Genomic DNA, 16,750 nt, shown 5'->3' with positions numbered 1-16,750 from the left:
ACATATCAGTGTGGGATCCAGTAACAACATGAACTTGACACTAAGGTGCATTAAGCCAGCTTCTTACAGTTTCTCATAACCGGAGGGACCAGAGTCAGCATGCTGCTAAAGCTTCAGACATGGTGTAAACAGTTTCTCATGTAGAGAGAAGGGCAGAAACGCATGCATACATGGCAAGCATGTAAGCAGAACAAGTGACATTTGAAATCCACCCTTGCTTAAGTGAAAAGGACATTTCTTCAAACTAATATTTTATGATCTGATACCTACTTTAACATTTCAGCTATGGCAAAAGCAGTAAAACCTGTTGCAACTTGTATTTATGATTGGAATTCATTTTGAATTATCTTCACAGGGTTTTACAAAGATATTTTTGTTCAGAGTCTAACATGATAACGTTTTCTTGGTTCACATTTCCTTGGATACTTTTCATTCTGATGTACTTAGCAAAGGTTACAGCATGGTGGAAAAACACATTGTCTTTATATCAGATGTTTTGTTCAAATTACTACTTTAATGTATTTTGCTAGTTCGGCAGAGCTTTGATTCTACAGAAGTGTGCTCTTTACACTGTTAGGAGAGTAAAATGTTCCCTAAGTACATATTAGGATGGAAATTCCATTGGAATAGATTAGTTTACTAGTGCTATATAACACAGTACAAAACTAGATAGCTAGAAACAACAGCATTTTATTATTCTTTTAGAGTTGTGGAGGCCTGAAGTGCAAGGTGTCTGCAGACTGGTTCCTTTGGAGCACTGGTTCTCAACCTTCCTGACGCTGCAACCCTTTAATACTGTTCCTCATGTTGTGGTGAATCCCAACCATAACATTATTTTTGTTGCTATTTATAATTGTAATTTTTCTACTGTTATGAATCATAATGTAAATATCTGTGTTTTCCGATGGTCTTAAGCAACCCCTGTGAAAGGGTCATTTGACCCCCAAAGGGATAGTGACCCACAGATTGAGAACCATGTTTTAGAGGTGGGGGGGGGGGGGAATCTAGGCCATGCCTCTTCTGGCTTCTAGAAATGGCCACTGATGCATAGTGTTTCTAGGTTTGCAGCTTGTTGCCTCTATCACCTACCCTTTGTCTGTCCGCATGTGCCTCCTCTGTCCAGATCTTTTATTTCCTTACTAGAAATAAGGTCATGTTCAGAGGTTCTCAGGACATAACAGAGCTTGGGGACAGTTGTTAATCCAACTCAGTATAGATGCTCTTTAACTTGTGATTGGGTTACTTCCTATAAAGCCTTCATAAATTGAAAATGCATTTCATAAACTTACCTAGCAAGCACAATAGCAGAGCAGCTTAGTATACTGTAGAGTACTGACTGTGTTTTTAGTTGAGTGGGTAACCAAGAGCAATGGATTACTGCCTCCCAGTAGCAAGAGAAAATAACCCTGGTCCGAGAAATGGCTCAGTGCTTAAGAGCACTTACTGCTCTTGGTTCCCAGCACCCACCTAGCAGTTTACAGCTATCTATAATATCTATCATTTCAGTCCCAGGGCATCTGATGCCTTCTGCTGACCTCAGGCACTGCTGCATGCATGTGGTGCACAGACATACATGCAAGCCCCCATACACATACAATAAAAAAATATTGGAAGAAGTTTTTTAAGAAGAGAGAGAAATATCCCATAGGGTGGCCAAAGCACCAATATTACATGTTTAATGAGTATTGTCTTATTTTTCTGATATCAGAAGTTAGTTAATAAAGATTTTAATTAACTTGAGAAGAAAAAGAGACTATCCCACTGTATATTGTGCTAGGCCTATAAAAAAGATCAAAATTCGAAGTACCATTTCTGTTGAATATATATTGCTCTCACAATATCATGAAGTTAAAAAAAAAATTGTGAGTCAAACCATCCTAAGTTGGAAATTATCTGTTCTCTATGGAATATCAAACTTCAGCTTTAGGGCTGGCAAGATGGCCCAGTAGATAAAAGCACCTGCTAACCAAACCCATTAACCTGAGTTGACCCCAGAGCAAAAGGTAGGAGGGGAGAAACAACTCCTGAGCTTGTTCTCTGCCCTCTACAGGAGTGCCTTGGCACACAAATGTGCTCACACAAATAAATAATAAAATAAAAATGTAAAAAAAAAAAAACTTGAGACCTAAAGGATGATTCTTTTGGCAAACAAAGATTTGAAAAACTGCTTTTGTGGAAAAAATAACATTTCTGGGGTTATGGAGAATATCTTTTTGTAGACTTCACTTAAAAATCATCATCAGGTCTGGCAGGTTATAACCAAAAAATACTTGAAGTAATTTCTAGGCACCATTTCCTGCACTTAATGAGTTGCACTTCTATGGCTTAGCACTAAGATTTCCAAGAAGAAATCAGATCGAGTTGTGATTGTGTGGGCCCTCTTACAAGACCAAATATAAAGGCTTGGAAGGTCTTGTTCAAATCAGACCCCTTTGTAGTAAAAATGTGTTGACTTTAGCAGCTGTGTTTTATAAGTTAAGAGAAAGAAAGCCAAAAGTCTCTAGCTGAAATACCTGAAATAGAGCAAAGTCTCCATTAAATTTTTTGTGTGTATTTTCTTCCACTTTTTATTTATTTAGTTTTGTTTGTTTGTTTGTTTTTTGAGACAGGCTTTTTCTGTGTAGCCCTGGCTGTCCTGGAACTCACTCTTTAGACCAGGCTAGCCTCAAACTCATAGAGATCCACCTGCCTCTGCCTCCAAGTGCTGGGATTAAAGATGTGCACCACCGCCACCACTGAGCTTATTTTTAATATTTTTAATTATGTGTGTACATGCACGCATGTGCATGTCTGACTGTAGGTACCTACCGAGGTCAGAGGCAGTAAATTCCCTGGAGTTGGGATTAATAGGCATTTGTGAGCTGCCCAGTGTAGTACTGGGAATGGAACTCAGGTCCTCTGCAAGGTACATGCTCTTACCTGCTGAACCATTTCTCCAGCCTCTTCTCCACTTGAAGTAAGGCCCTTTGTCTTATTGTCCTCCTCCGTCCAGCCCTCTCCTATCTCCACTGATCACAGAGAGCATCTTAGGAATGAAATTCAGAAGTACAATGGATAGTAACAACTCAGTTCTCTAGACTTTGGGGTAAAAGTTTCTTTTACAAGCCCCGCTTGTGTTTAATAATGTGCCTTATAGGACTGTATTTCTTCAGATTGTATAGAACTGAAAATTTTTTTGGTATACCTGTAATCCCAGAATTTGGGAGTTGGAGGCAAGAGGATTGAAAGTTCATGTCCAAAAAAAACCAAAACAAAACAAATCATCACAAAGCAAACAACCAATTTTTTTTTTTCAAGACAGGGTTTCTCTCTGTAGCTTTGTGCCTTTTCTGGAACTCACTCTGTAGCCCAGGCTGGCCTCAAACTCACAGAGATCCGCCTGGCTCTGCCTCCCAGTGCTGGGATTAAAGGCGTGCACCACCACCACGCCCGGCCCAAATTTTTTTTATCTTAAGAAATAGATGTAAGCCAGGTGCTGGTGGTGTTCACCTTTAATCCCAGCACTTGAGAAGCAGAGGCAGGTGGATCTTTGTGAGTTCGAGGCCAGCCTGGTCTTCAGAGCTCTAGGACAGCCAGAGCTACATAGAGAAACCCTGTCACAAAAAAGCAAAAAAAAAAAAAAGAAAAGAAAAGAAAAGAAAGGAAGATGTAAAATGAGGGTTTGGGGAAGTTTTCTGTATCGCTTGTATTTTTAATATTGGTTAAAAAAATTTTATACTGAGTGTGGTTATTGCAGTAATAGTTAAAAGTGAATTTGACTTCAAACATAACTGAAATGTCAAAAGCAAGAAGTTTTGATTTTTGAAACTTAGTCCTGCACAAATAATTAAGTAGACTTAAGTTCATGAAGTATGTGGGAGTTGATCCTCATTCCCAGGAGGAGAATCTGGGTAATGAGCCAAAGATTTGAGGTATTGCTAGAAACTGTGAGTGATGAATCTTTCTCTAAACTCTGAATCTTCAATGATTCTTTTCCTTATAAACCCCTCATTTATCATGATCTGTCAACATTCTGGATCATTTCCTGGATCTCACTTTTTAAAATGTCACTGATACTAGGGGACTCAGTAACAGAACTAATCTCAAGTCATCTTTCTCATGGAAGGAAAAGTCTATTTTTTTTCCCTCAACCATTTCCAAATACTCCATGTTGAGAACAAATGATGACTAGAGAAATATATGTAGACTGTTCATCAGAATAAATGAGATTATGTAGAACACAATATCTGAAAGTGTATGGTTACAAAATGAATTAATGATTAGTTTTGGCATGTATATGTATACATAAGTTTATATTTTGTGCCCATCTTTGATTTTTGTGGTTTTAATTTTTTTTTCCAAGACAGGGTTTCTCTGTGTAGCTTTGTGCCTTTTCTGGAACTCGCTTTGGAGACCAGGCTGGCCTCGAACTCACAGAGATCCGCCTGGCTCTGCCTCCCGAGTGCTGGGATTAAAGATGTGCACCACCACCGCCCGGCCCTAAATTTTTTATTGTATGTGTACATGCAATGTGAGTGTGTGTGTGTGTGTGTGTGTGTGTGTGTGTGTGTGTGTAGGTCAGAGGACAACTCTATAGAGAGTTGGTTCTCTCCTGACACTGTGGGATTCCAGGATTAGAATCAGGGTGTCAGGCCTGTAGGCAAGCACCTCTACCATGTTATCTCTCCCCCCACTTTCTTCTCTTGTACTTATTTGACAGTCACACACTATAGATCAGGCTTGTATGGAACTCACTGTGTGACCTAAGCTGGCCTTGAACTCTATCTAGTCCTGGGATACAGGCATGAGCACCACACCAGACTCCATACCTTACCCATTATAAACCGATTTTTCCTTCATTTCTTTGTTGTTGTTCTTGAGTCAATGTTAACCCCACTGGCCTTAAACTCCCCATCTTTCTTCCTTTATCTCCTGAGTTTTAGGAATGTATCACCTATCTGGCTTTCTTAATGTCTGTCACACCCCCATTCATTTGGTATATTGTACTCATTAGATTGCAATATAATCTTTTCCAAGCTCATTTCATGATAAAGCCCTCAAGCTTTCAAATTGATGCTTGCTTAGTTTTAGAGATAAAATGGAAATTTGCACATTTGGCTGATAGCCTATAAATGATACATAGCAGTTATCTGTAAGATTAACAACTACAACTTCCAAAATACTGAGCAGTGCTTGTGTGGTCTTCTGTACCTTTCAGCTAAAGGCCCTTACCCTGCATACTTTTCTTTTTTTGCTTAGAATTCAGAATTGTGTGGAATATACTGCAGTGTTTTATGATGCCATTTATTGTTGCCTACATTACACTTTCTAGTTCGACCATCTCCTAATACTATCTGTCCTTAGGAAGCTTATTCACTTATTTTATTCAGCACTACTGGGGAAAAAGAGCAAGTATGTAAGATGAAAGGTCATGAGGAAGTGGGTGGTGGGAGAGGCCTGTTCTAGGAGCATTGAGCATGTTCATGCTGAATGTGTGTATTTAAGTATATCTCATTATTACTACCTCTTCATTGATAAACAATCTGGAGAAAAACAAATTTGGGCTAATTCTCTTTTGCTTCCAAGTGTTTAAAGACTAAGTGAAAGGGTATAATATTAATAAAATGTTAATGGACATTTCTATATCTTTAATAACTTAGCACTTAAGGAAAAACATGTTCCTTCAGTACTTAGATGAAACCATTATATGATTATCTCACTCCTGCATCTATCTGTACATACTAAATTGATAGACCAATAAGGTCATTCATAAACCACTGGACTTTAGCTCTTCCTTTAGCATTATTTGTACAGTGGCATTTATTAAGTATAAACAAGTATGGTGTGATGGGCCTATTCACTTAAATTTCATTGAAGAAGTAAATTTAGACTGTGGAATAATCTGAAAATGACATGTAACACTAATAAATGCCATTGCTATGATTTTGTACCAGTATATGATACCTTGAGCATTATACTTTAAAAAGAAAAATCACCATCTGAAAGAATATATAATTTGGTCTCATCTGCAAAATGTGGTCTTTAAATCCAACATAGTCCAAGAGAACTGGCATAGTATCAATAGCCATTGTAGCAATAAGATGTAGTGTGTTGTGGGATAATTAAATCTTCCTCTTAGGAGACCATAGAAAGTGCCGTCTTCATTGTCTGGTGCCAGTTTGTTTCATTTTTCTCAGCTACATGTCTTGATCATTTTTGTGTCAGTTGTATATAAAACTGTGGCCAGCAGATAAAAGCAACTTATGTCTTTCTGAGCTTAAATAAAACTTCAGTGGTTAAGGATATGGTTTGTTACAGTTTGTACAGGGTCTAAGTTGTTTTCTAGAACTTTAAATGTCCTCACCATTCCATAGTTATGGTCAGAAGAGCTAACACAATAAACAGTGCTTGTTTCTTAATCAAGTGCTGCTTTGAAGTCTTGACATGTTTGATTATTATTCCAAGTGTGGGACAGTAGGCTGAGACTTGAAAGCACAACATCTATCCATATTGGAAAACAGTTAAAACTACCAAGAATTTGAAGTTTTGAAAGACTTTTTATGAGTAGTCTTTCTGTTTGAATTGTTTATAGCCTATACGAGCTGTAAACTCATAGTACTCATAGACTTACAGTACTATGAGCAGGTTAGTTAGAAGGAGTTACAAATGCAGCTCAGCGCCCTGCATACAGGACAGGCCTCACTCCAAATTTGCAAGATGGTCAGGGGCTTCTCTAGTGAGAATTTTAAGGTAATAATCTTTTTTCTTTCTTTTTTTTTTTTCTTTTGGTTTTTTGAGACAGGGTTTCTCTGTGTAGTTTTGGTGTCTGTCCTGGATCTCGCTCTGTAGACCAGGCTGGCCTCGAACTCACAGAGATCAGCCTGGCTCTACTTCCCGAGTGCTGGGATTAAAGGGGTGTGCCACCACCGCCCAGTGGTAGTAATCTTAATAGGGACATAAATCACACATCATATGCTTTTCCTAGTTAAAGTATATGATTGTTTCTTTGTTGTTGTTGTTTTAAAGCAGGGTCTCAAGTAGTCCAACCTAGCCTGGAACTTGCTAGGTAGTCAAGGATGACCTTAAATTTTTGATCCTCCTGCCTCCACATCCCAAGTCCTAGGATTACAGGCTTGTACCACCACACTTGGTTTATATGTTGCTGGAGATCAAACCCAGGGCTTCATGTATTCTAGGCAAAAACTGCCAGCTGAGTTAAACCCCCAGCCTGGTTAGTCACAGAATTGTACAATTTTAGTCATAATTTTAAGACATTTTCATCATTCTTTAGAAGCAATCTCACTAGAAACTACCTCTTATTTTCTCCCAGCCTTAAACATCCAATAATCCAGATTCTTATTCTACAGGCCTGCCTGTTTGGACATTTCATGTGGTCTGTGGTAACTGGCTTCGTTCACTTTTCATGGTGTTTCATGATCCAACCTGTTATAAAATGCCAGTACTTCATTTTTTTGTGTGTTTGTTTTGTGAACTGGAGATTGTGCATGTGTGACATCTGTGGATGTATGTGTGTGGATATGTGTACCTATGTATATGAAGGAGAAGGACATTGAATGACCTGTTCTTTCACTGTCTGCCTTATTCTTTTCAGGCAGAATCTCCACCTCCCCTTCTAAGATGGGGTCTCTTTATGTAGCTCTGGCTGTCTTGGAACTCATTCTGTAGACCAGGTTGGCCTAGAACTCAGAGATCCGCCTGCCTCTGCCTGTTATGGTATTAAAGATGTGTGCTACCACTGCCCAGCCAGAGCAGGGTCTGTTACTGAGCCTGGAGCTGGACTGGCAGCCAGCAAGCCCTAGTGATCCAATCACAGAATGCATCTAATGTCAACCTCTGACCTCCCATGCACACCTGTATATGGCATATCACACACACACTCGTCCTCGCATGGACCTAACCATACACACATATACATGGAAAAAAAATCAAGGCATCACACCTTTCTCTTCTGTCTCACATACACTCATTCTCTGTGTGTCGTACCATACACACACACCACATGCATCTTTCTTTTTGGTTTTTTAACTGACTGTAACTTAGAATTTCTAGAGTAGCACCTTGAAACCATATGGTACAACCCACTAATAAATCAGTAATCAGTATCATTAGCATTTCTTTAAAAAGGGGGCAGAGAAAAAGACATTAAAATATCAGGATTACCATCAAAGTATCACATCATTAATTCATTTCATTATATATCCTAATGTTTTATGTGAATACAATAGAAAATGTTTTTCTTATTGTGGATTACTATTTTTCAAGCCACCATTCTAGCATACCACATCTATTTGTGTCTTGTCCTAGTCTGTCAACATTCATGCTGGATTGTTACTCTACAGATTCTTGACATAAGACTTGTTAAAATAGTTTTGTGTATTCTCAGTGTCTTCTCCTCAGCTCTCCCCACCCCAATACCCAGAGCTGAGAATCAACTCCAGAGCCTTGTGCTACTAGGCAAGTGCTCTACACTAAGCTAGATTCCCATTCCCTCAATACCTTCTTAAAAATTGTATTACACTCATTTATTTGCATGCATGTGTGGATATCAGAGGTCGAATTTCAGGAGTTGGTTCTTTGTTCAAGCTCAGGTTGTCAGCCTTGGCAGCAGGTATCTTCACCTACTGAGTCATTTCACTGGCTCCACTCCTAGTGTCTTATTTCTAATCTGTTTAGCCAAAGACTACACCAGAGGAAAACCCAGAGGGCTGACAGGTTTACAGTGATAACTGCCAGAAGTCTTTACATTTTATGTTAAAAAGTATATTTTTTCAGCTGACAGAGCTCTCTCTTCAAAGAATATGATACTGGTTTGCACACTAGTTTACACTAGTTTATGCTGTTTATAAGTACAGGTGTATATTACTCGTAAGTACTAAAAGCAAGCCTGGATGGATATGTATTTTTAAAAGGTGTGCTCAGTTTTAAAGAAAAAGTACCATGTAGCTGAAACTTATCAGATATTAACTGGAAATAGAAGTATTTATGCTTTCAGTAAATTGTTTGAAGCTGAGTGGATACTCCACCACTAAGGTATCCCTTTCTTGGGAGGCATGGGAGCCAGAGATGACTGATGAACAAGCTCCTTTCAAGAGAGGGCAGTGTGTGTGCGTGTGCGTGTGTGTGTTTGTGTTGGATGGAGGTTCAGGCTTTCCAACACTGATAATGAACTGACATTGAAAAAGAACCTACCTGCCAAACTTGTTGATTAGGATCATGGGCTGCAGACTTCAACAGACCTAGCCACAAATCCCCATCAGTCATCCCCATCAATTGGTAGCTTTTTTACTTCATTTCCTCATCTGTAATGTGAAGGTGATGTATGTACACAAAATTATGAGTAGTAAATGAGCCAGTCTATGTGCATTCCTTGGCCCAGTGGCTGATGCGTAAAAATCTATCCATAGTCCAATCTCTGTACTAGGCTGCTTTTTGGTTAGAAAGAGCACATAGATGGAAACTTTCAGAATTTATTTTAAAATTTTTTAGGCTAGTAATCAGCTGAAATTCCTAGACCATTTCAACAACATTTAGCTATGAGAGAGATCTCATAGAGAGTAGTCATATTTAAACTGCTCTGACCACAGAGCAAGTTTCTATCAAGTGCATGCTTGAGTTAGTATTTCCCCTGCTGTATCTTTTGGTGTGTCTCCTAACTGGTACTAAGATCTGAATACTAGCTACTAAATGCCTATTCCCTCTAATGCTGCATTTCATTTCATGTCCCAGGGAGTTTTATGTTTTAACTATGTATAGCTTAGGAAAACTGTTATGTAACCATGTTACATTCCACAACTCCTTGAGTCTGCATGAGAAGTATTTGTGATACTGTATTCTAGGTACTGTTAACAGGATCCATGCACATTTATTTAGATACAGTTTAGTTGTATTGGTTAAACTTTCTGTATGCTGCGAATATGTGTTGCTCTGATTGGTTGATAAATAAAGCTGTTTGGTCTATGGCAAGGCAGCTTAGAGGCAGGTGGGAAATTCAAAGAGAGACAGGAAGAAGGCAGAGAGAGACACCATTGAGCCGCCCAAGGAGCAACATGTAATGGGACGCAGGTAAAGCCATGGAACATGTGGCAATACATAGATTAATAGTTATGGGCTAATTTAAGATATAAGAGCTAGCTAGCAAAAGGCTTGAGCCATGGCCATGCAGTTATAATTAACATAAGCCTCTGTGTGTTTGGAGAGATTTGTCCCAACTGCCAGCAGGTCAGGACACAGGAAATATATAACACATGTAACCATGTTACATTCTATAACTCCTTGAGTCTACATGAGAAGTATTTGTGGTACTGTATTCCATGTACTGTTAACAGGATCCATGCACTTTTATTCAGATGCAGTTTAGTTGTATTGGTTGTTGTTGTTAAGAAATGTTTTCTAAATAAATAGTTTTTATTTACGTAAAAAGTTTTTCTAGTATTTGTGGAGAAGTTGCCTTCCTAAATTTTTTTAAGTGCTGGTAATCAAACCCAGGGCCATGAGTGCACTAGGATAGTTCTCTCTACCACTGGGCCTCCCATCAAACAACCTTCCTCCATGAAGCTACTTTTTATTTATTTATTTTTTAAAGTGTATGGGTGTTTTGCCTGCATGTGTGCACCATGTATGTGCCTAGTTGCAGAAACCAGAAGAAGGTGTTGGATCCTTTGGGACTGAAGTCACAGACCATTGTTAACTATCATGTGGGTGTTGGGAATTGAACCTGAGTTCTTTATAAGAGTAGCCAGTGATCTTAACCACTGAACTCTCTCTAGCCCCTGAAGCTACTTTTAAAAGAAAGTTTAAATGTTCCAAAAGTTTTTTTGTTTTGTTTTGTTTTGGTTTTTTTTTTTTTTGGTTTTTCGAGACAGGGTTTCTCTGTGTAGCTTTGCGCCTTTCCTGGAACTCACTTGGTAGCCCAGGCTGGCCTCGAACTCACAGAGATCCACCGGCCTCTGCCTCCCGAGTGCTGGGATTAAAGGTGTGCGCCACCACCGCCTGGCTGTTCCAAAAGTTTTAAAGTTCTACTTGGCTCCTGTAAAGTGTCAGTAAGGTGTCATAATAAATGCTCTCCTGTCTTTGTGTTTATTATGTAGAGAACAAGACTTGAAACATGAGTTCAGACACCAGCCAATCTGTGATCACTACTCCTCCCCTCCCCAGCATGCCTCACAAAGAGAGGTATTTTGACCGAATCAATGAAAGTGATCCAGAGTACCTTCGAGAGAGGAACATGTCTCCTGATCTACGACAAGACTTCAATATGATGGAGCAGAGGAAGCGAGTTACTCAAATCCTCCAGAGTCCTGTGAGTTGAAATAATTCTAAGTCTTTCTTCCTCTTTGGAGCCCATGATATAATGTAATGAGAGGAGAGGTGAAGAAAGAGTGAACTTTTGCTTAAAGGAAGAATGGACTCATTTATAAATGTGTATGCAGAACAGTTATTTAGTTATGTACATTGTCTCTGTGTGTTTTCTGGGTATAATTGCTTCTAAAGATGAACAGATAGTTCTATTGAATGTTTGCAGATACCCAATCAACACATTATCTGAGCAGAGAGGCGAATACACTCAAGTTACAGGAACGTGCTAGGTATATTCATGTGCATGTTTTTGTGTTCCTTTAGAGACCTTACCTTCACACTCATAGCAGAATAGAAAGACTTCAGGATTTTGTGAAGTTCTATGCTTTGGTAGCCTACGTAATATTAATATGTAAACACATTCCACACTAACTAGGCTAAAAGTGAATTATAAATTTAACTGAAGCTGAAAATTTGTTAATACAGCAGTTGACTTAAATTGTGTTCAAGTGATTTGTTAAGTTTGTTCCAATGCTTTAGTGGATTGCACAGGTCACGTAAAATGATGGGAAATGATAGAATTCCTTGATTTGAGAAACAAAATGGTTTTATGCAATGAAGATGGTAGGACTCTCAAGGCAGACTTAGCACAAATAAGCACATGGTATCTAGGTTAGGATTATATTAGGTTTCCAGTTTAGCTGCTAAAATAAGCACAGGCCATCCAGCTGCCTGACGTGGCCTGGTAAGTCATTTTGTTATGTGCCCTTGTGAATTTAATCACAGGAGTAGAGTCCAGAGCCAAAGGGGAATTCCATTCTGAGTGATTTTCCTGTACCAGTGACCTTGATGAAAGCATCGAAAGACAAGGTACAAAACAGTGCAAGCTTTGATGGATTTTCTAAGTATAGTGCCAGTTTGAAAGAACCCTTTCAAATGGAGCAGAGACCAACCAGAGAGACGATGATGGTGGAGTACATGCTCAGTGCCTTGCTGTACTCAAGCATAAGAACCCACGGTCATGAACTAACTCACTATCCAAATGATTATTGTAATTTATACTGTAAAGTGATTGAAAGAATGAAATCAAGGTCAAATTTTGTTTAGGATTGTAAAATATTAACTTTTTTTTTTTTAGGGTAAATGTCCCAGAGGACCAGTCAATGAAAATTTAAATGGAAAAAGAACTTAACTATATTTCTTTGCCAGATTTTTTGTTTTTTAGTATTCCTCCATTAAAGACATCATAACTTTGAGAATATTTCACTCTTATGCTGTATATTTCCATTTTTAACTTAAGTTAAAAGCGTTAACTTTATTTATACCCTCAAGAACTTAAATAATGGGAAAGAACAGGTGTAGGTTATCATTTATCTACTCACTTGAAAGAATGGTCAGTTTTTACTCAGAAAAGAGCGAAGAGACTAAAATAATAATTTTTTAAAAAAGAGTAGATTGTTTTTCTCTTAGAGCTTTGCCTGATGAATTTTTAATTTTGTTCTTGAAAAATTTGGAAAACCTATGCAAACTTTGCATTCTGCCATGGCTTGAGACAGTGGTTTTCACCTTTCCTTTAAAGGGTCAGAAACTTTAACTTTTGAAACATTTTTCAGCAAAAAGAGAATTTGTCATGTTTTTATTTTCAAGAAAAGAAATATTATTTCTTTCTAGGAATTTCATACTTCTTTCCATATTTGATTTTTTGTTTTTTAATGCTAGAGTGTAGATGGAAGTTTCTGTCCCACAAGCCGCTCCCAAGTAACCACACAGAGACTTAATATTAATTATAAATGGTCAGCCAATAGTTCAGGCTTGTTACCATCTAACTCTTACATTTAAATTAACCCATATATCTTATCTACCCTCTGCCATGTGGCAGAACCTTCTTTCAACACTGGATTTTCATCTTGCTTCTTTCTGTTTCTCCCTTGACTCCTATGACTCCATCCTTCTTCCCAGCATTCTCTGTTTGGCTCTCCCTGTACCTTATCCTGTCCAGCTATTGGCCAGTCAGTTTCTTTATTAAACCAATCACAGTGACATATATTCACATAGTGTAAAGGAATATTCCACACTAGAGGTCAGGGCCAGGAAGATGGCTTAGTGGGTAAAAGCACTTGCTGCACAAACCTGATGGCCTGAATTGGATCCTGAGAACCTATGGTGGAAGGAGGGAACCAACTTCTGAAGGTTGTCCTTAGACTTCATGTGTGCACAATAACTTGCATCTACCTATACACACATACACATACTCATGTGCATGCACACTAACAATAAAGAATTTCATTCTGGAAAGCAAATGTTAGTTCGTAAACTAGTTTAGATCATGGTTTTTTCCATGTAGGGCTGGAGACATGGCTCAGCAATTAAGAGCACTTACTTCTCTGACAGAGGATCGGAATTTGATTCTTAGCATCCACATCAGGCAGCTCACAAGTGCCTGTAACTCCAGCTTCAGAAAGCCCTAATGCCTCTAGCCTCCACGAGCACTTGCAGATTCCTACATACAGATACATGTAATTAAAGATTAAAAATAATAAATCTTGAGCCATAAGTTCCTTGACTAATATACTCCTCATATATAATGTCTATGGAGACCCTAGATGATAATATATCACCTTTTATCAAAAATGAAGTGAATGTCCAGGATGGACTGTTGGGTCTTAAGTGGTACTTCATCCAAGTTAAAAAAGCATATAAATGGACAATCTAGCAGACAACACCTTGAACTCTGTAGGTGTTTAATAAATTCTGAATGCATGCGTAGATAGATATGTGAATAGTCAAGTGGGCTTTGAGTAATAAACATTTGAATATCATCCAACAGCTCAGACTGACTGCTTAATATGGGCAACAGTCCTTGATCTTAAGCCTTGCCACCATAGGAAGCAATTTGGACTGGTTAGCACATGAATGCTATAATCTGTAAAACAGGAAAAGTATAGGTCATGTAGCTCAAACACCTGACATAAATAGTATTTTAAAATAACAAGGAAATATTTTGTGGTATGTAAGCTTATTTCTAATATAGAAGAAACTTCAAAAGCATTTACATTTAGTATATGATTTGTAATTAAGGCCTAAGTGTTAATGGTATATAACCTGATGAGAGTAATTGGTCAGAATCACCATGTTCTTTTTGGTCACTTAGGAAGCTTAAGATACAAGTATTCTTTATAAACTTTATTTATATACCAACTTGAAGAAAATTTATTATTCTAACCTTGCTTTCATATTAAGTCAGTGTAGAGGAAGACCATCCAGAAGGAAGTTTGATTTGTTTGTTTTTTCTCCTCAACAGGACCAGTGATATCTATTTCCAGATGAATACATTTCTTAATGGAGAAATTCTAAGGAAATTATTATGCTCCTAATCCTGCTTTAGGAGAGATCTAATCGCATAATTGTAGGGTACCCTGGGAGCAAGTCTGTGATCCCCCTCCCCCGGACATACACACCCAGTTTTCCTCTCTAGAAATTATGAGGTACAATATCCAGAAGTGGATACTTAGAGTTCATCTAATGTCTTTAACATTAACCAGGATTCTGTTACATAAGTCTCCTAAGGTAGATATTAATGGTAAATCTGCATGCGTAGTTTATTGTTTGTAGCATTAGCTAAAATAGTTGCATCAGGTCAGTTTCTTTTCCCAAATTGCTCTTCTTTTAGTATCTATGTGTTTGTGTAAGTGTGCAGGTGCTCTTGTATGTGTAGCATGTGCACATGTGTACAGAAGCCAGAGACAGCTTCAGATGTTGTTCACTGCCCACTTTTTTTGGCAGGCAGGTTGCGTGGGTTGGGGTGTCTCTTACTGACCTAGAACTGGCCAAGTAGGCAAAGCTGGCTAGCCAGCAAACCCCAGAGATCTCCTGTCTCCACTTCCCCTGCAATAGGATTCCAAGCATGTGCCACCACACCTGTTGTTGTCGTTTTAACATTTTATTAATTCTCTGAGAACTTCACACATGCCCACAAAATTTTTATCATAATTATCTCATACACCTCACCCTAACTCTTTCTGTATCCAACCCCCATCCACTACCCCTTTCTGATTTCAGATCCTCTTTTTTTAATGTAACACATCAAGTCCAATTTGTGCTGCCTGTATACACACCAGTGTAGGGCCCATCCACTGGTACACAGTCGACCTACCAAGGGCCATACTCTCAAAGAAAGCAGACTTCCCTCCCGTAGGAACCATCAGCTGTCAATTGCTTCTTAGCTAGTGATGGGAGCTTGTAAGCCTCTTTCCCTCCATGCTGGAATGTTGACTGACTTGATCTTGTGCAGGCACCCACAGCTGCTATGAGTCCAGAAGACACTGTTTGACCCAACCTCTCCAACCTCTGACTCTTAACAATCTTTCTCCCTCCTCCTCTTGATGTTCTCTGAGCCTTAGGGGAAGAGGTGTGATATAGATATCCCACTTATGGTTGAGTACTCTACAGACATTTATTCTCTGCACTTTGACCAGTTGTGGATTTCTTCATTAACAGCCATCTACTGCACAAAGAAATTTCTCTGATGAGGACTGATGATTACTGTATTAATCTATAGGTAGAGAAATACATATTTAGAGCATAGTTTGTTGTTATGTTCATTTAGCAAATAATAGTAGTAGGTTCATCCCTGGGACCTGTGAGTTCCCCAGTTGTGGATTCTTGGGCAGGTTTACAGTACCAAGCATGCATGTCCTTCTGTGGAGCAGGCCTTATGTACAAATTGAAAGCATTTGATTACGCTCCTAGCAATTCATGCCACTGTTACACCCATGACATGCCCTGATTTTTTTATGTAAGTTATGGGGATTAAACTCAGGTCTTCATGTTTGCATGGCAAGGCACTTTACCAACTGAGCTTTCTTTCTAGCCTCTTTATTTTTGTTTATATTTTATGAAATTTAATCTTATGATCTTTGTCAACAATGAAAGAAAATAAAAGGATTCAAGATTCTGATAAGCCTAACTCCCTAACCTAGGCATTATATACTGTATTGTTTTAGACTTGTATTTGTATAAACTGTCATACTTTGGAGACAAACAAAAGTTTTCAAGTGGGACTTTAAGTTGCAACATTAAATGACTTCTTAAAGATGTAAAGCACCCAATGAAGTTAAAATCTTATTTTTAAAAACTAATTTATCCTAATAGGTGACAGTTTTGTGCAGTTGTTCCACAGGAGAAATGAATCCTCCATTCAAGTGACAGACTGACAAGACTGTTTCTAAGTAATAACCCATGAAATGAATCTTTGCCATCCTTTACTCACGTCAAGATTCTTCACGTTTATTTATCTAGAAAAAGGAAAAGAAATTTTATTTTGGTAACTGAGATAAACTAGACACAGAGCATCTAGGAAAATGAAGGGCACACTGTCCTATTCATGAACCCTCATGGTGTGGTAGCATAGGAAGAATAGGTTAGCAGGACAGATGTAAGACAGGCACCCTGAACG

The 16,750-nt window shown here is 38.5% G+C and overlaps 1 protein-coding gene across 5 annotated transcripts in view; it reads left to right on the top strand.

Annotated features, from left to right (window-relative positions):
* The window catches only part of Add3 (adducin 3), a 112,610-nt gene that overhangs the window by 70,294 nt on the left and 25,566 nt on the right, over positions 1-16,750 (top strand). For all 5 annotated transcript variants that reach the window (XM_052762171.1, XM_052762175.1, XM_052762174.1 and 2 more), the window contains exon 2: positions 11,088-11,299. In XM_052762171.1, coding sequence (XP_052618131.1) covers positions 11,105-11,299 — 195 coding nt within the window. In that variant the 5' untranslated portion in view covers positions 11,088-11,104. The remainder of the gene's footprint in view (positions 1-11,087; positions 11,300-16,750) is intronic.

The sequence above is a fragment of the Peromyscus californicus genome, unplaced genomic scaffold (genome assembly GCF_007827085.1).
Source record: "Peromyscus californicus insignis strain IS unplaced genomic scaffold, ASM782708v3 Scaffold_4__1_contigs__length_199733344, whole genome shotgun sequence".
Classification (NCBI taxonomy): Eukaryota; Metazoa; Chordata; class Mammalia; order Rodentia; family Cricetidae; genus Peromyscus; species Peromyscus californicus.
Note: the sequence above shows the minus strand (reverse complement) of the source record. Positions and strands in the feature narration are given on the sequence as shown.